General features: G+C 51.6%; 1 protein-coding gene across 1 annotated transcript in view; it reads right to left on the bottom strand.

Annotated features, from left to right (window-relative positions):
* Window positions 1–3,739: 3,739 nt before the first annotated feature.
* SEC14L1 (SEC14 like lipid binding 1) overlaps window positions 3,740–20,089 on the bottom strand; it is a 51,622-nt gene continuing 35,272 nt past the window's right edge. Inside the window, exons 5-16 of the mRNA XM_082861287.1 lie at window positions 19,425–19,553; window positions 18,435–18,669; window positions 17,106–17,215; window positions 15,477–15,666; window positions 14,547–14,635; window positions 13,377–13,447; window positions 12,264–12,435; window positions 11,825–11,959; window positions 9,805–9,939; window positions 7,510–7,761; window positions 6,211–6,389; window positions 3,740–5,985 (exon numbers count right to left, since the gene is read on the bottom strand). Coding sequence (XP_082717413.1) covers window positions 5,880–5,985; window positions 6,211–6,389; window positions 7,510–7,761; window positions 9,805–9,939; window positions 11,825–11,959; window positions 12,264–12,435; window positions 13,377–13,447; window positions 14,547–14,635; window positions 15,477–15,666; window positions 17,106–17,215; window positions 18,435–18,669; window positions 19,425–19,553 — 1,803 coding nt within the window. The 3' untranslated portion in view covers window positions 3,740–5,879. The remainder of the gene's footprint in view (window positions 5,986–6,210; window positions 6,390–7,509; window positions 7,762–9,804; window positions 9,940–11,824; window positions 11,960–12,263; window positions 12,436–13,376; window positions 13,448–14,546; window positions 14,636–15,476; window positions 15,667–17,105; window positions 17,216–18,434; window positions 18,670–19,424; window positions 19,554–20,089) is intronic.

The following is a 20,089-nucleotide window of genomic DNA, read 5'->3' as shown; positions in this document are numbered from 1 at the left end:
CTGGAGACCCAGGAGAGCTGATGGCATAACTCCCATCTGGAGGCCAGCAGGCCTGAGACCCAGGAAGAGCCAGTGCTCCAGTCCAAAGGAGAGAAAAGCCAGTATCCCATATCATGGCCATTGGGCAGGAGGAAGCTCTCTTACTTGGGGGAGGGTCATCCTTTTTGTTCTATTCAGGCCTTCAACTGACTGCATGAGGCCCACCCACATTAGGGAAGGCAATCTGCTTTACTCAGTCTACTGAGTAAATGTTACTCTCATCGAAAAACACCCACACAGGGACTTCCCTGGTGGCGCAGTGGTTGAGAATCCGCCTGCCAATGCAGGGGACACGGGTTCAAGCCCTGGTCCGGGAAGATCCCACACGTCGCGGAGCAACTAAGCCCGTGTGCCACCACTACTGAGCCTGTGCTCTAGAGCCAGCGAGCCACAACTACTGAGCCCATGGGCCACAACTACTGGGCCCACGAGCCACAACCACTGAAGCCTGCACACCTAGAGCCTGTGCTCCGCAACAAGAGAAGCCACCACAATGAGAAACCTGCGCACTGCAACAAAGAGTAGCCCCTGCTCGCCGCAACTAGAGAAAGCCCACGTGCAGCAACGAAGACCCAATGCAGCCAAAAATAAATTTATTTTAAAAAACACAAAAAACAAAACACCCTCACAGACACACTCAGAACCTTAGTTTGACCAAATATCTGGCCCATGGCCCAACCAAATTGCCACACAAAATTAACCATCACACCCCTCCCAAGGTAAGATTTCGGTAGACATGTGGGCTGGAGACTTTGCTCCCATGGCTCGGACTCCAGGGGCAGAGCTGAAAGGGGCAAAGACACGCTCATCGCCCCAGCTCGGTGACCGGGATGCGCATCTCCCATGTGGCCACAAGGTGGCGCCCGCGGAGGTGAGTCCCTGGATGGAGCCGTGACCACCTGCAGCCGGCTGGAAAGGGGCTCCACCCGGGGGCTGAGGTTGGGTTTCACTCTCTGGCTGTAGCCCCAGGGACTCAGATCTAGAGTGTAGACCAGCCTTGCAAAAGGGAAGGAGAAGGACTTGGCAGCCAGACAAGTCCATGGAAATTTGGAAGGCTCTACAGGTGGAGCTGAGAAGAGTCCTCCTTTCTGCAGCCAGGCACTTGCCCCTCTTTGGTTCCCAGAAAAATAGCCCAGAAACCCTCTGTGCGTGTGTCTCACTTTGACACAGAGTGGTTTGGGACTGGTGCACAGAGGCTCAGTAACTTGAATCTCCCAGGGCTCGTAGCTGGCTCTCTGTCGCTGTCAAACTGGGTCCTGGTGACTGACCGAGCTCTTAAACCCAAAGGCAAGGTCAGAGTGGGAAACAGTCTAGTTGCTTCTATTTGAAGAAAGAGAAAGGACGGGTCATGAGCAGCACATGGCAAGGGGCAGAGCTTTAAAGGGACTGGCCTCAGATTTTCTCCTGGAGAACTGCAGGAGCCTTGCTGTCACTTGTCACCAGCTGGGTGACTCTGCTTTGCTGTCCTGGGCACAGACACAACAAACGCAGGATCGAACACTAGCTACTGCAGGGTACATCCCAGGCCACAGTGCCTGGGCCATAGGTGCCAGCAGTCCCCACATGGTGATTTGGGTAAAAGAAGGAAACTCCCAATTCAAGAACCTGCGTTACTTTCCTTGAAGGCAAACTAACCCACCTAAAGCCCTAACTAAAACAAAAAACCTTTCTATTGTAAGATAAAACACAGACATGGAAGAGCACACATGTCGAATCTGCGACTCAGTGAATAAGAACTGCCCCACGCCTCCCATTCCATCCCATGCAAAACCAACACTGAATGCTGTTTTCACTCTCTGCCTTTCTTCATGAACGCAAAAATCCTCTTCGGAGTTGTTACCGAAAGTGGGTATTAATGTAGGTCTTTCATAAAAGCAAAATGGTGTAAGACGAACTCTGGAAAAGCAGGCTATACCTGTATACACACACATATACACATGCACACACACAAACATGTTATATATGTATCCACACATATATACATCAACATGGTTATTCTTAGTATGTGACCTATGTATGTCTATGTATATGTATATATGTGTGTGTGGGTACACACACACACACACATATATTACATACCAAGACGCTCAGAATAACCATGTTAATTTCTTGCATATGCCGTCCCCACTCTCCCCTCATTCTTTTTGGCTGTGCCCCACGGCATGTGGGATCTTAGTTCCCCAACCAGGGATAGAACCCGTGCCCCCTGCAGTGGAAGCACAGAGTCCTAACCACTGGACCGCCAGGGAATTCCCAGATACTCCATTGTTTAACATGAGTCTTGTGACTATAGCTGGTTTGTGCCTCTTTTGGGCCTTATCCCCTAGCTTTGTTGTAAATTATGTCCATAGCTTTTTCTTTCTTTTCTTTTTTTTTTAACTGTGGAGAATATATATCATAAGCTTTGCCATTTAACCATTTTCTAGGGTACAAGTCAGTTGTACGTAGGTTTCAGGTTCCACATCGGTCTTTCTGTTTTCGTCTGGGGACGACACTACAATCCTCCCAGAATCCCCTGCTTTCCAAAGCCCTAACTTTTCAAACAAAACTGATTCATTGGTTTGTTTCACACCAACACTTTACCGAGAACACCCCTGCCACGACTCAGGACTGCAATGCAGCCTGTGGTTAGGCTCTGTCGACGTCTGATGAGACCTGGTGTTAAAGGGAACGACACACTTACAGATCAATACATGTTATGGCTTGGTGGCCTGGTACAAAAAGCTGACGCCCACTGTCAGGACGCCCCGTTTCACTGTGGCCCTGAGATAGTCAGAGACGGGCAGCGGGGGACAGGTGCCCACAGCCTCATCTGCTTTTCACGTTGCTCTGGCCACCACTGCGAGAACCTGACGCTAAACCAAAGGCTTGGTAAAGTGGGCCCAGGAGATGGCAGAGCTCGAAGGAATTCATGGGAAAAGCCTTTCCCTTCCCTCGGGGACAGGCTGGCTGAGTCATCAGTTGCACGTCCTGCAGGTGCTGCTGAGGGAGGACTGAAGCCCGTCTCCTGTGTCGACTGCCGGGGGGCGGGCTCACAACCCAGTCTGGGCCGTGGGCATGGGGGCTCAGACTGGACCGGGCCGGTCCCACGGCCGCTGCCACCAAGGACGGGCCCTCGAGGCTCCTGACGGGGTAGGCACTGCTCCTGCATCTGCAGCGTCCCACCCCGGCAGGCCCAACTGCAGGAGCCGGGGACAAGGCGGCCCAGGTTTCTGAGGGTCCACGCTGGCCACCTGACAGAAGGACCCATTTTGTTACTAAAGAAACATTGCATCGTGGCTGAGTCCTGTTCGACCTCATAGAGTTTAAGGAAAACTACAGCCTGTTCTCTTCCAGGAGCAAGGGAGCTGTAAGTACCGGGCTCCACACTCCTGAGGAATCGGCAGCCCACAGCTGCAGCGTGTGTGCAGGGCAGTGTACGATGGCCCCTCACAAGCTAGCCACTGTTCCCGAGCTTCTCGAACACCAGTCCTCTGGCTCCAGAATCTCCCCTTCCTTCAGTCTCTAAAGTCTCCTAAGGACGTCACACCCTTCAAGGGAGACTGCCGATTCACAGTAAGAAAAAGACATTCGTTTTTTTAAACAGTTCACATTTATTATTGATAACAATAAAAAAATCTTTTAAAGACTATCAGTATTGTATTACCAAGAGTGAGGTAATATGTTTACAAAACATTTACAGAATTTGATACGTAAATAATGAAATTAGGAAAGAAAGTGAATTAAGACACTAGTAACAGAGGGGAAACCGAAAGGACCGTTAGTGCTGAGAACAGGTGAAACGACAGCAGCATTTTAAAAAGAGTGCAGGGCACTGAAGGAGAGTCACGATAAACTGCGTGCTCGAAGTCCACCTGCCTCACAGCCCCCTTCCAAGGAGGACAGGGCGATGGGTACTCAGGAGGAACCCTGTAAGGATTTGTGCAGTGATGTGCTGTGAACGCTTAAGGATGCATTCAACTCTTTGGGGACAGGACAGTGCCACTTCTGAGTCAGCTCAAAATGAGCCGCTCTTCAGACTGGGGGAGGGGTGGCTGCGATTCAGACAGTTCTGCAAGCACCCCTGGGCCGATGTGAGCTGTCGAGTGAAGTGTTTTCTTGGCAGCTGAGACACAGAGAAAGAGAGAGAAGGAGGGAGACGGGACCGTCTTCAGGTCCTGAGAATTTGGAAACGGATGCACTAACTAACCCTACTGTGCTTTCTGGAAACAAGCCTTTAGGTGCCAATGGTGAGCTTCTCTTGTGCAGGAAGCACACAGCTGTGCTCCGGACGGGCCAGCAGCCCTGGGAGACGCCCAGGGACGTCCTCGGCGTGCAGGCAGCCACCGAGTATCGCTGCCTGGGAGGGTTGCTCCGCCCCTCCGGAGCCCTGCAGACACCTCCCCGCGGGCGCACGCCCGTCCACACAGCTCTCCTGCCACGCGGCACCCACCTAGCACCTCCAGGGCAGGTTTACAACAACGCAGCTCAGGGTTTCCGTGCCCGTCACACACTGACGATGGCCGCCTGGCTTTTGGCCCAGATCCTTAAAAGCACAGCCTCCGCCACGCACCCACCACGACACACGTCTTCATTCACCACGGAGACTGACCCAAGGCAACACCTGGACAGATTCGCAAAGAACCTGCTTTTCCCATAACAAGCCGAGAAAACGAGGGCCAATAAAAGGTAGACCAGGCTTGGTAACTGGAATCAAAAAGAAAAAGTAAAAAGCAGACCGACCTCACAATCTGACCTGCTTCTATGCAATCGAACCCTTCATTACTTGAACTAAGTTTCTACCCGCCCTGTCCCCCGCTGACACACACCCACCCCGAGACACACATGCCTGCAGGCACACACACACACGCCCACAATTTCCTGTCACAAAGAAGCAGGGCTCCCCCAGGCCACAGGCTGCCCCGATATGGCCACACAATGAACACAGGACAGTTTCAAAACGGCAGATGGGACTCACTGTCTCTTAAGTACCCTTCTAGTGACTAGAAGAACCATTTGGGCTCTGATGCTACCAAGCTGTGAGGGGCCTAGGGGAGGCCAATCTAGAATGAGTTCAGAACTAACACGTGCAGGTAGGAAGAGCAACACACCGGGAGGAAAAGGGAGAGGACGCCCTCGGCCCAAGTTCATGGACAGAGGAAGCCTGCTCTCAGAGTACCAAAAGGTTTGAAAGGAGGAAAGAGAAAATAATGTTTAATGATGGCGGTGTTCTTCCTGGCATTGTGGGGAGTCCGCGAGAGCCCCTGACCCCCCAGACCCACTTTACAACAGTGGGTCCGTCTGGGCCCGGAGCCGGGCCGGGGTGCCCCCAGGCTCCCTCTGAGTCCTTCTGATTAAGCGCTGTCTGCTCAGAGGAAAAGGAGCCTAGCAGGCAGTCACTGAATCCTCGGACCGCGTCGACCACCAGCAGGGAGGAGGTGAGGGCCAGATGCAGGGCAGGGGACAGGTTGGCAGCTTCTGCTCCGCGAAGGAAGGTGGGTCACCTCTGACGGGTGGTGGGGAGTTCATCCACTAAGGGATGGTGTGCAGGTGCTTGGAAACATTTTTTGCATCAACATTTGAGACAAAGTCAACCTCTTAACTGGTATATAAACTACTTTTCTTTGAAGAGAGAGCCCTTGTGCTCTGGTTGGATTTTGTGCACACTGTATACAAAACCTATGGCTATTGAGCTGGAGTCAAAACTACCTGTCGAGACTGTTTCGGGGTCAGTGACTACGTTTGCCACCTGGAGAGCTACGTGCTACCTAGAGGGCCAGAGGAGTCTGCACAACGCGGCTGCGGGGTGGGCGGGCGGGCGGCGGCGCGAGGCGGTGGGCGTCCCCTCTGCGCACTGGGCGCTACCTGGAGACCATGGAGCTGGAGTGGGACTGGCTGGACGAGGTGGTGGCAGCGCTGAGCTGGGAGAACCCGCTGTGGCTGGACTCCAGGCTGGTCATGGAGCCTCTGTAAGAAGCACGGGGAGGGGGGGGTGTGAGGACCCCACCGCGGCCGCCCACCGCCCTCCTGGCCGATCCCAGCCCGCTCCCCGCAGCGCCCCCCAGAGCCGGCCGGCCGTGCAGGGCCCAGGGGGACACAGCCCCCCACCGCCCTCCCACACTGATGACGCCGTGAACCGCCAGCGACAGGGGGCCCGGAGGCCGCCCCGGCCTGGACCCCGGCCTCACGCACCGGAAGTCCTCGGACCCGATCACTTCGGTGTAGTACATCACTTTGCACTTGTGGGAAGAGACCTGCAGGGAGGCCAGCACGTCGTCCATGCGGGGCAGGCTGGTGGCGGCACAGGCCGGCATGCTGTGGAACTTCCACTGCAGGATGTAGAAGCCCGGCCACCGTGTCACGTGGGAGCCCTGGAACGAGTCAGGCGGCACCAGCTGAGGACCTGCTTCGCGTGCCCTCCCACAACGGGTCTGACAAACGCCAGGAGACCGGGTCCACTCGGATCCAACACCGATTACTGACCATCTCGACGGGGGAAGGACCGGCTGCCCTGATTCACGATCGGGGTCCATCCCACGCTGCCTCCCGGGTGTCGGCACTGCAGCCAGGCCTCTGCCAGGCGCAGGGGAGGCCACGGGAGGGACCCTCAGAGGCTGTCCGCCCCCAGGACTCCGCCTTGGGAGGAGGATGCAGGCGCCCGCAGGGTGGGAGCGCCCAGGGGTCCTCTGCTCACCCTTGAGGGCCTGGGGTCAAAAAAGGCCACTTGGACCAGGCAATGCTCTCTCTGATGTGCTTCCAACGACCTTACCGGTGTATTCTGGGTTGAAAGGACGGCCACCTAAAGTGGAGTGCCAACCTGTGAAAACTACTTCCTCCCTTAATTCTGGAACTAAAGACTGTGATACAGATTAAAATGGTCATTATTTTAAAAATGGAATAAAATACTCTCTTTTACCCTGCCTCTAAGACCACCAAAACACTGACAGGCTTATCCCTGAAAACCGTAAAGACAGCAAAATTATGCATCTATTATGAAGGCCAGAGGCACCCGAGAGCTACCACTCTGAGCTCAGGCACTCGGAATAACTAGCCAAAATTTTAAATGAGCTGACAGAGCATTTAAGATAAATTAGGATGCTTAGTAATGACACTTAATAGTTCCCTAATTACTTGTTTCTCTCCCTTCTATTCGGGGTGATTTTCCTTGAAGAGAAGAATGCCGCCAGGTCAAAGGCCGTCTTAGCAGAAGCCTTCTCAATCCCAGCTTTGTACGTGCGCCGAATGCCTTTCCCTTTCTTCCATGTCGCTTTTGTGAAAATACTTCCAGAAATAATTCATGACTTTAGATACAAGTAATGGATTCTGCTGAGCTCTAGGTCCTTCTGGGATCCGCTCGGTTTCTTGAGCGACTCTAACCGTAACTAAGAGGACACACTGAACTGCCTGTCTACAGACGCAGCACGGGGCCGAAGCAAGACTTCCTTCTCCAGACGGAAGAGCCACGCCGCGGGGACTCCCAGGAGACCTTACCTGCACACTTTCCCCTTCTTTGCAGATCAGAGGTGACTCCACCATGCTGTAGTCACGGCCCAGCTGCCAGATTCTGTCTATCAGCTGCGCGTTGTTCCCTCCCGGGGAAGTGATGCTGTGCGCCCCCAGGGAGTCCTTTTTGGGTGGCTGCGGCGACCTCTTGGAGTGATAGATGTTAAAGACGATGTCCCCTTTGCACACATCAAAATCCCAGGTGATCACCGAAGAGGCATCCACAATCTGAACGAGAATCTGGAAAAAGAGGTCGCATCAACCCACCAAAATAAGCACAGGCCTCTGAGGCGACGCCGCGGCAGCAGGCCCCCCGGCAGCTTTCCCCCGGCTAGGGGGGCGCGCACGGCCGACCCACCTCACCCCACCTTCCAGGCCTCTGCTCGCTCTTTTCTTTCTTTCACCCAGCTGCTCCTGCTACGCGTCAGCGCCAAGCTCTGTGCTCTGTCAGCCACACCTATGGTCCAAGCTTCCCCTCAATTCCCTGAGTGCTTTAAAACACCCAGTGCTGGCTGTAAAAAGTGTCTTAATACAAAACAGAAATAACGCTAGACACCACAGAAGTGGTTCCGTGGGTTGCTCTGGGCTGAAGGGCACAGGGAAGGTCGCAGAAGAGCCCAGGAGGGACAGGAAGGAAGCATCCAAGCGGGGAGCGGGGTGGACGCGAGCGCAGGCTGAGTGGCCTCTGCCCGTGGCCGCTGCGCTAGGTGGGAAAAGGGCGCCACGTGGCCCTGGGATGGGGAAGGGCCCCGGGTGTCGAGTGCCAACCTAAAAGCTGAATTTCATGCGGCGCCCATACAGCTTCCCCACAGGGAATGATCAAAGTTACAGTTTCAAAAGATTACTGTGGGAGGGATGTGAGAATTAAAACCAGCTGTAAAAAGTTATGTATTCACTAAAAAATTCCAGCAGAAGCCAGGCCCCGCACCCCACCCTGCCCTGGAAGCCTGCCCGCTGAGCCTTCCGGGAGGCGTGTTAGCGCTTTGCTTCTCGTCAAGCAGCCCTTTTGGTCCCACCACGGCCACTTCTCACCGCTGACAGAGCCACACAGAATCTCCCTAAAGAGCGGATTCTGTAAGCACAAGAGCTGCATCTAAGCACAGCGGTGGCACCAACGACACCAAAGTGGCTCTGAGGGCAGAGCTCCCTTGGACGTCAGCCCCTCTGCGGACCAGCACTCTCGCTCCTGCATTCACAGCGGGGACGAGGAATTCAGTGCTCATTTCATGAGACCACCGTTCTCGATTTGTGCTTTACTGAACCCCCAAAGCAGAACTGAAGTGTTCAGTTTTGATGTAGAAACACTTGCACAGATACGTGACTCACAAGAACACATCACACCACTGAGTTCTCCACCCTGGATGAGAGCAACCACAACCTACGGAAAGAACTTGGCCTCCTCGCGCCTGCCGGCCTCCAAATAAAAAACTAATACAAATAATCCTCAAGACACAGTCGACTTCCCCCTACAGAGGCTGTGAATAAGGTACATCGAACCTGTCTTTTTTGCTCGCTCAAGCCACAGCCCCATGTCCACTCGCCCCACGAGGCACAGGTGGGCCGTGCGGGACACACTCTGGCCAGGAGGATGGAGGAGGCAGTACGGCGTCAGCTCCCGGCCACCACTGTCCACCCGGCCAGCAGCCCAGCGCGCTGAGCGGCCTCTCCACGCCAGGTGCCACCCCTCCCATGATCCTGAGCCACAAACCTCAGCCCGAAGTCCAGGAAGGGCCAGTCTGTGCTGAGTCCCTCATGACGCCACAGCACACACGCGTGTCAAAACACAGGCACACTCTTGCTTCTGCACCACCACGTGACAGCAAGGAGAGAAAACACATGTGCTAGTTTCTCCTCACTCCATCAGATTTATAAAAACGGGCAAATTCCTTAAAGGTAATAAATACCCAAATCCAGTCAAGACAAAACAGAAGATGCGACTGGTCCCGATCACTGAGTACATTAAACTGAAGAGCTACAAACCTTCCCACGGGGAGACCTGCTGCGCGCCCCTGTGTGTCCAGGCTCTCAGGTGAACTGGACCGCGAGCTGCCTACCCTCCTTCCAGGCGCCCTGACCAAGGGCAGCCACCTTTCCCTTTGAGCGAGCCCTGCTCTCCTGTGTCGACATCTACCTAAACTGCAGATCAGTGTCAACACAAACCTAAAGACCAAGACCAGAGAAAAGCATCTGAGTCTCCTAAACTACACCCCACTGGGGAGACCCACAGAAGAACCTCGGTGGGAAGCGGGCGCCCGGCCCCTGTGGCTTCGTCCCGGCACCTACCTCGTGCGGGGCCCCTTTGAAGACGCTCGCGGACTGGTAGATGGTCTCGGTCCAGAGCTTGAGGTCTTCGTTCTCCAGCTCCTCCGCGGTCCTGTACAGGGACTTGGGCACCAGGCCCCCCTCTGGCACTTCACACTGGAAATGTAAACGCAGTCGTGCGAGCTGAGCCAACGCAGGCCACTCCTCTGAGAACCAAACGCCGGCAGCGCCACGTCCTGACACACGCGACTCCTCGGAGCCGCTTAGGAAATGGACAACACCTGCCAAGTCGCAGAACACTCTACACTACTTAGCAAAATAATTGTGAAAAACCACTTAAATACATGTGTCTCGCTTTAAATAAATGAAAACAAGTTGAAGCTGATTTGCCACAGAAGTCACACTAGTGCGTATGAGGGACTGCATCCAACTACTGAAGCTGGTTTATGTAAGAATAGTTAAGTACGTATATTGCGCTGCAGAAGAAAACATTATGTTAAGGGAAGAGTTTTATTCTCCGCAGCTACAGGCACTATCCTTATTACATACAATTACAGTCAAGATATATAATCTATAAAGAAAGCTTTGTGTCTAAGCCAGATCAAGTGATTAGTCCGTGACACCAGCCAAAAAATAGTAAAGAGCAGCAACTTCCGAATCTGCTAGAAACAGGCTCAATGAGAATTTGCACGTTTCATAAATTTCCTAACTGACCCGGATGTAATGACTTAACACTCGAGCTCATAAAATCCAAGCACTGCTTACATTATCAGCCCTGGGAGGCGACCACACAGGAAAGAAACACGGCCGTCTACACGGGCAGTGCAGCGGGACGCAAACACGCCACAGCGCCGAGGCCACGTTAGACGGCAGCGGGCAGAAGCGAGCACTGTCTCTTCAACGCCAGCCCGACAGCGGCACGGAAGAGCAGAGAAGGAGCCTTAACGGCCAGCGTGGGGAGATCTCTGCTAACTGCGGGACTCTTAGCATCCTGAACACCTCACGGGGGAGTCAGGTCTGCTTCTGCTGCAGCCCAGTTGCTTTCGTCGTAACTGGAAGAAGCAACCTCGCCGGGTCCTGCTCTGATATAATCGAAGTCTGTGGGTTTCTACAGATCTGACCTCGCGCTTTAATCTCACGGGCGCTGGGTGAGTGAAGGTCCTCTACCTCACTTGCTCCTTTGTGCTGCACTGCGATTCCCTGGAGCAGGACTGAAGGCCTCAGAGCTGATTTCAGTGCCGGTTAAATTCCTCGAACAGTCCAGAGGGATTCCCCCGAGCGCCCAATCATCAGCTAAATACGTGAGTCAGCCGGGGGGCCACATCTCAACATCTCAACGGCTAACCTTATTTACTATGAAGGATGATGGAAGTCCCTTCTCTGAGAAGAACCACTACTCCCTGCTGGCGCCCGTCACCTGTCACGTCAGCTAGATGCATGGACCACGCTTCTGTTTCCTTCACACACCCCCTCCGCCCCGTCAGGCCGTTGTGCCCCCGAGGCTGTACGGTCCTCAAGGAACTAAACTTCTCTGACTCCATCGCCACAGTACAGGGTAAAGAAGCGGAACCACCTGCCTGATAACCTAGCAACTCAATGTATTTAAAACCCCACATCACATACAAGAGAACTAGTTCCCTTAACTGTCCCTTTTAAAACGTTATCCTGATTTATTGTCAAGGGGGAAATCTTTTTGAGAATCAGTTTGATTTTTTAATGTCTTAAAAAAATGCACAGCTCCTCTAAAACGATTAAAGAATCTGATTCACACAAAGCTGAGTGAATAAAGCGAGCTGCGATTACACTGACTGTAAAACAAATTCTCATTAGTATTTAACAATGGAGAATATGTGTTATCAAAAATTACCAACATGGTTCTGTTTAGTTTAACCCAGTATCAGAGAGATGTCAGCCAAAACAAAAACGGAAAGACAATCAAATAATCCAAACTAAAAGCTCTGAAATTCCTTTGTGCAAACAGCATCCACCTCTGCTACCCTCGTGAGCAGCCGAACATGCGGATGCTCTCCTAGATACGTACCATGCACTCTCCACTCAGGAAGTCTGGGATAATCTCTTTATCGATGTAATCCAGCAGGCCTCCAGGACCCTGGTAGTCATTTCCTGCATAAATAAGGAATTTCCTTCTGGTGTTGTCATCAATGAATGGACTAACCTATAAATAATCAGAAAAAACCACGTAGTCATATTTGGTTTGCTGTCTGTATTTCAAAGATTAAAATTACACAGTGGTACTACGGGGCGGATTCAAGTTTGACACGCTTTTTCTATAAAGCCCGAGTGCACGACATTAGGACCCTCGGGAATTCTTTCTTTCCTTAAATAATCTGAGAAACTTTGATGTCTCCGTGCTTATTTTGCTTTATGACTTCGAGTCATAGACACATACACAGACATGAACGCACGTGCGTGCACCTTCCAAGCGGCTACCAGTTATGCAGAACGACACGGAAACCCACCAAAGTCCAGAGGACAGGAAACACCCTGGGGGCACGCAGGATCAGAAGGCGGCCCAGCGTCTCGGGGTAGTTGGCCTCCACCACCTCGATGATGCGCAGCAGGGCCTTCACGCCCGGCCTCCACAGGTGGCGCATGTTCAGCCCTTCCAGATCCACCAGGCAGGTCCACGAACTGCAGGTGAGATGAGCTCCGTTCAGTACACGGCACACTCAGCAAACCGCGGCCCAGAGCGACTTGCTTTTCTTTTCGATGTTATATACGGTCATTTGATTCCATTTCCAAAGATACACAAGGTTTTAAAAATCACAGTGTAATGAACTCTATTTATATCTGCTTGTATCAAGATATGGGATGGGTGTGGTAGGACTAATCCCTGAAACTTCAAAGCCACCAAGAGCTAAGGGACCGTGACTCAAAGCTTCAGTCTGACGCACTCAGCAATCCAGCGAAGGAGGCCACGTGCTGCCCTTGACCTGCTGAGCCCCCTCTACTGACCCAGTGGGGTGTGTGTGTGGCATTTAAATACGTGGTGTGACTGAACGGCGATAACCTAGTCTTTGACAAACGTTATCGAGTCAAGCACTGTGGCAGGAGCTGCGAATACAGCAGTGAGCAAAGGCCCTCAAAGTCCCTGCCCTCCTGGAACTTACGTGTTAGTTAACCATCTATACCCTGCTCTATGCCAACCTCTGAACCACTGCATGTTTTCAAAAGGGTTTACCATAACTAGGAGTTTGGTTTAATAGCACAGACTAATTTTTTTCTGTCCCACCTCCCCACCACCAAAAAATAAAGGAGCAAAAACCAACCACCTGTGACTCTGGGCTCCCAAGGACCATGCAGACCTCAGACACGCCAGTCCACTCAGACCGAGGGGATGGCAATGCCTGCGGGCAGAAACACCAAACTCTAGCAACGGTCCCTCACAACTGACTATATTACATGCTCTACATGTTTCCCTCTTACCTGCCTCCTAGAGCATTATGGTAAACAGTAAACTATTTCCACTTGGTCCTATAAAATCAAACCAGATTTTGGTTCTAAAAATCAACTAGAAATACTTAACTCATATTCTCAATAAGCTAGCAGGACAGACAGCACCACACAGATACCTGATAGGCCGGCCGAAGACTTTTGTATTTTCTTCACACCGTCTTAGCCCTTCTTCATTTATGGAGAGGACCTACGTACACAAGGGCCATAAAGATTCCATTATCAGTCTAAGAAGCTACCACGACTGTATCAAAGCTATGCGACTGACAATAACACGGCGTGTTTTAGGTAGGTGTGTAAACCCAGTCATGTATTTAAATCTTGACACATTCATACACACAAAACACAGCACGGATGAAGAACACCTCTTTCAAAGAGAACGAGCGCTGTCCTGTGTGGCAAAGGGGACAGCTCCCCAGTGAGATGACAGGAGCCTCCAGATGGGCGGGGAGGGCACGAACTGCTGACCTATCTCCAGAGCAGACACGTCCGGAAGTGTCGGACGTCAGTGTCCGTCAAGTGGGGACACTGTGATGCCACACGTACCAGCCAAGAGAAGAGGCAGTCTGAGAACTGACTTGAAGTCCAGCTGAAGGGAACCCTTCAATCTGGAGTAACAAGCCCTTCCCCAACAGATGTACTCCACCCGTATCTTTGTGCGCACACGTGTGTACGTGTGGATGCATACGTACGCCCATGTCAGCACACGCACAGTGGCGGGCGCTAGCAGAATAGCAACAAAATGCCAACAGTGGATATTTTGGGATAATGGATTATAGATATGCCTTTTAAAGTTTTTGCTTGTTTGTTTCTAATTTAAGGACAATATTCTTCTCTTCATAGTTGCCCACGCGGTGGAAGCTGCCCTGGAAGGGGTCAGGGAGACAGGGAAGTAGCCCTGATGAAAGATGCTAAGAGCCTGGATCATGGACGTGCCAGTGGAGAGAGTGCTATTAAGAGGTCCGATCTGAGGGGCATCTTAAAAAGAGAGTGAGGGTGGGCGGGGACGGCCCGAGCCAGTGGGAGAGAAGGGAAAAGGCGACCAGCTCCCCGTACCCTCTCAAGGGGCTGTACTGATTCTTCTGTTCACGCTGCCCCACTGTGAAAAACACTTCTATAATTTTGTGCCCTCTTTTGAAGTTTTTGAAATATAGTAATAGATCTTCCTTTCTAATTATGAAAGTAAAACATGCTGCTGCAACAGGACAGCTGTCCTATCCCTCCCCTGCGGGCAGAGAAAGAAAGTGAAGCCCCAGCGGAGCCCGGTGTCCTCTGCAGGGGGCACTCACGTATCTCAGCAGGGCCTCCTCGCCGAGGGCTCTCACCAAGCCTTTGGTGTCCATCTGCCCCAGCCTGAGCACGTAGAGGGGCCGCCCGTCTGCAGGGGGAAGGACAGGCGTTGTGAGCGCCATTCCTGACATGAGGCTGGGGACACAGCTCTGAGGCCCTGACAGGGAGACGGGCTCACCCAAGTTCCAAAGGAGCTTCAAGCGCTCTCCCGCTGAGGAGCAGCAGCTGCCTTCTGTATTGCCCACAGGGCCCCTGCAACCCTGCCCCACCAAAGCCAGCCGACGGAGCAGCTTATTAGCAGGGCCCCGGAGACGCTCTGCACGGAGAGAGGGGGCCCAGCGGAGCTCTGTCCTCCGTCCGGCTCTACCACCCACACCGCGGCCATTGCCGGGCTCAGCCGTGACCCCACTCCACCCGCCACCAAGTCGAGTCAGGAAGCACCGGGCACGCCTTTCGATGGCGCAGGCTGCCCTGCAGGGCACCGTGTGCAGGGTAATCCAACCAACCCATGCACACCTGATCATTCATGTTCGGGATCACTGTTCTTGGTTTAAGTTTTGTTCACTCTCCAGGTAGAGCTGAAATTCTGATGTACAAAACCTGGCTACACGTTTTTACAGATATTGCAGGGGTTAAGTCACTGGAAAGTACCTTTCCTAGCACTGTGCTCCTGAAAAACCTCTGCCTTCGAAGTTTTTTAAATAAAGTCAAACTCCACGCAACTAAGGACCGCAGTGGAGCAGCTGCCCGAGGGCAGCGAGAGCGGGGAGGGAGCAGCAGCCTCAGGCCTTTCTTTCCGCTCTGCAGGGCATCCCCAGGGTGGCGGCGGCGAAACGGGCATCCACTTGCTCAAGCCGGGGGAGGGAGGGGCAGCGTGCCCACGGGCCCGCCTGTCTCTACGCGCGTCCCGATGCCAAGCTCCCAGCTACCTTTGTCGTGATGGTGCCAGCCTCCCGCGTAGTAGTCCTGAAGGACCTGGGGAGGCTGCCAGGTGTCGAGGATGTAGTCCACCTGGTGCTGCTTTCGCCAGGTCAGAGACTGACACAGGGTCTCTCTGGCTTTGTCTATGTTGAAGTCCCGGGCGCGCAAGAACCGGAGAATATGCTCATCTTTCGGGATCTGTTGAGAGATAGAGATGTTTCTAAGCAATGTTAAAAGCTGCTAAGGGGAAAAACCAAGTTACCAATGGAATAAGACTCTGAAAGTCTCACTTCTTATCAACAGCGAGCTGCACTATCGCACTATGTAAAATTAGCCATTACCAGAAATTCCTTAATGCTTTAGAAAATCAGCATGATTAGTCTGAATAATCTTCATGCTATTCCCATTTTAGTTTCAGCAAAGTAGAGTGAAGGCGTAAGGAATTTCTTAAACACCAGATGCTTCAATTCCCTGAGCTAACCTACGAGTTATTATGGTCTGTGCATTTTTCTGTGTATATATTACACGTAAATAAAAACCCAGAACACAAAACAGTGCTGTTGGTTTTGGTAGTGGTGCTGGTGTCCTGACACACAGGAACCTTCTCCACGTTCCGCTCCTGGCAATCAACAAGTTCGACAGGTCGGCTTCCCTAAGTAAAACACAGGCCAAGGCTGCGTCTGGGTCTCCCGTGGACTGGCTGCCCTTGACCCCGGCCACGCACTCACTGCCGCATGCTGCTGGTGCACAGATGGGGGACGTGCGGTTGGCACCCCCTAACTACCCCACTCCCGGGAAAATAAAGCACTGAGATGGCATCACCTTCTCTCAGAAAGGAGCACCGTTACAAGGAAGTGGCGAGGAATGGCGGTTCCAGAACCTAAAGGCCTGGCTTCGACCCCAGCCCACCACTCACTAGAAGACAGACCCTGGGCAAGTTACTGAACTCCTCTGTGTGTACCACGGGGCTGATAAAAACAGCATCACCTCACAGGGCTGCTGGGAGGATTTAATTAAGATCTTAAAAGAGAGGCTGGTGCACGGTCAGCACACAACAAATGGCAGCTCTTACCACAGGGGCTGTGTTCTCAATCACTAATACAAACGGTCCTCAGATGTTGGGCGCTAGTGACCAGGACTGACAGACTTAGAGGGCAGGCCAGCGGGTGAGCAACCCACCCCGACACACAAATCCCTCTGCTCCTCACTAGTCCCCGTCAGCTGGAGGGTTACAAAAATCTAATTCCTATGAGGTTGCTTACCAAAACCCTCAAAATCAAAGCCCAGACGGTTCGAACCTCGGAATAATCTGTGAGCCACTTCCAAACCTTCTGAAAATTAAATGTATGAATACTTGGGACACAATATTGCTTTGCAACTTGACATATAGTTGTTTTTCAGCAAGTCCATTCTCTGTAACATCTACAAAAGTACAGCTAATTATACACAGTAGGGGACCATAACTTGCCACGAAAGACTCGGATGCCACACACAGGGATACGGATTCAATGACTTTTAGACTGCAAGGGACATTCCCAGCTATGGCAATCGGGCACATTTACTCTGAGTCACTATGAACAGGACCAGGGATCCGAGGTTTCACAACAGCGCCCCTGCACATGAGTGTGAATTCTCACTTTGCCCTTGTGGGTCTCCTGGAGCCACTGGCGAAGTCGGATCAGGCAGCTCTCCTGCAGTGGAGTCAGGTCACCCAGGTACCTCTTGATGTAGTCTGCGTCTAGTTTGTCTGGAATATAAATTACAGGACATCATTTACAACAAAGAACACGGAAGCTCGAAGGCTTCCAAAGTCCTCCTGCTTGGTGACGTTCCTGTGTGGTCCCGGAGTCTGAGAGGTGACTGAACCACAGGGACGGGGGACTCAAACCAGCTACCCTAGAGACCCCCAATGACAGTCTTTAAGCCCAATCACTGCCAGAGCCACACAGAAACGTGCCGATTCCTTTACACGCCCCCGACTACCACCAGATCAACTCTATTCATGACAGAATGACAGCTGTTACAGATATTTAATTCAAAGTTACATAAGGAGGACGCACATCATATAAAACTACGAAATAAAACAAACAAGTGGATCTAGACCTATTTTGGATATTCAAGAACACAAGAAATCTTCCTCATAAGGTAACATAAACTGGAAGAATGAGATTTCAAATTAAGCATAGCAAAGAAAAATTCCCAAAGTGAAAAATAAAACGTATTTTTGCCAAACCAACTAAAATACCTGCCACCTGCCACCTGTTGAAAAGTAACCAAGGGCACAGCTGAGCCGCAGAGAAGAAGGTATGGAAAGATAAATGCCAATAATTCGACAAAACTTATGAGGGCAGAATTTTCTTGTATTTTCTTATTTTACAATGGGCACACGTTTGAGAAATAAAAAAGAGGTGTGCGTGTGTGCGCGTGCACGCGCACGGGCATAACACACGAGAAAGGCGGCGCAGCATGGCGGAGCCTGCACTGAGCCTCAGTTAACTCACGTATAAAATGCGAACAGTAAGCATTTCCTACCTAAAAGGAACAATCATGAAATGAATGAACATTCATAAAGTGCTTAGAACAGTGCCTTGAATCTAGTAAGCCTAAAATGTGTTTGGTGATGATATAATTGTGTTAGAAAGATCAGTTCCTACCTTACAATTCCCTGAAGATACCTTCAACCAAAATGAAAAACATTTCCTGGTCTCAGTAAAAGAATAACTTGATACGTCCCTTCCTGCCCATTTTTTAAAAACTCATAAAAATAAGAAAAACTTATTTTTTTCTTAGAAGGAAGTTTCTTCATTCTAAGAGAAAAATAAAATCAATGTGTTATATAAGCCAGAGGAAAGGGGACAGTAACGAGATCAATTTTCTGCTCGTGTAACCTCTAAGCGTCCCGAGAGGCAATGGCTCGAGGTAAGCCTGGAGTCTTGCTCTCAGAGCGAAGCCTCGCTCAGACCCACCGTCAGGGGTCCCCACCGCGGGCTCAGGCACCCCGCTCGGGGTGCTGAGGGGCTCGCTGCTCAGCCCTTCCTTTAGCGCAGGGTCTGGGACCACTACAGCCAACGGCGCTGCTGGTTTCTTGCAGGATGAGGACATCTCTGAAGAGGGTGCAAGGGAAGGTGGAGTCCAGCGGGGCACAAACGTGATGCCTTCTTCTTCTAGCTGACGAAGGTAGTACTCAATGATCTCTTTTCCCTTTGAAGCAAAAGCGGTTTTAAAGTTAGTATATACTGAGTTTTCAAATTATTCATCCCTCACGGGTTTTTAAAACCGTGATAAAAACTGAGTTACATAAATAGGAAAAAGAAAAGCCAAATGCCTTTGTGGGCTGTTTGTTTTTTTCATAATCTTACTTCCTCTTCTCTAAAGGTCTAGGAAATCATATCTAAGATGGAATTTTTTATATAACCAGTTAAAAGCACTGATTTACCACACTGGTACTCAACATGTGCTTTGTGTCTCAATCCAAATGCTTTCCAGTATCACTTAAAACAAGCCTTCAGAAAGCACTCCTAATCCCATACATACTGATACGTTTCGCAACCCAACTGCCACAATGATGAGCAGCAGCATGAAAACCAGAAGGAAAGGAAGACTCCAAGGAAGACGAACCTCACCTCTCAGCGCCTGGGACCCGAGAGACCCCCCCCGAAATGCCTCTTCAGGACAGCAGCGCCTTCACCCAGCAGGGCCCTGCTGGCCCCGGGGCTGTTGGGGGCTGCTGCCCGGCCTGACTGCAGCGCTCGCCTTTCCCAGAAAGCCCGGACGGGGGTGGGGGGGTGGGGGCCAGGCCAGCGCCCGCAGATCCCTCCTCCTCCGTCCCCCAGCGACCAGCATCACCTGCAGCCCCGCCCACCCCTTCCACCCCCGGGAGCCCTGACTAACCCGTTCCCAGCCTCCCAAAGAGACTCCCGCCCACCCGCTTCCTTAAAATCCCAAGACAGACTCACTTTTTTAATGTTGCTGGTATACTGTTTCATTGCAATTTTTTCCACTGTACTTTCAAAACCAAAGAAAGATTTAATATCTAAACTTGCAGACTGTTCAAAACAGGTCCAATCTTCATTTTCAGGGTGAACCTGCAGGTAAAAGAGAAAGTATTCCCACTGATTATACTGACAACTGAGAATATCATTTGCTCCTCAGTCAACTGGTACCCAGGAGAAACACTTATTTTACTAATGATGTTATTACCATGAAAACAGCACATGGAAAAATTACACAGAGAGGTTCAAATTCATGAAAAGCCTCAAATAATGCTTCTAAAATAGTCTAAAAGTGACTATTAGAAGGAGAGCTTCATTTTCGTTCTTGGTTCAGTCATTCATTTATTCATTCATTCACCATATTCATCGTGCCATGTTCTCCACCATGAACAAAACCAAGATCCCTGCCTTGTGAAGCTTCCAGTCTAGCAGGAGGAGACTGACAACTGGCCACAAACATACAGGTAAGAAATGATATCATTGTTGAAGATAAGCACTATGGACAAAAGCCAAGTTGGTGCAGGTTAAAGGGATGGAGGGCAGGTTACAGAACCGAACAGGGTGCTCAGGGCTGGCTCCACCGAGAAGGGGAGAGCTGAGCAAAGCCAGAAGGAGGGAAGGACGGGAGT

This window comes from Leucopleurus acutus (genome assembly GCF_964270905.1).
Source record: "Leucopleurus acutus genome assembly, chromosome: 19".
NCBI classification, from domain to species: domain Eukaryota; kingdom Metazoa; phylum Chordata; class Mammalia; order Artiodactyla; family Delphinidae; genus Leucopleurus; species Leucopleurus acutus.
This window is presented reverse-complemented; position numbering and strand designations above follow the sequence as displayed.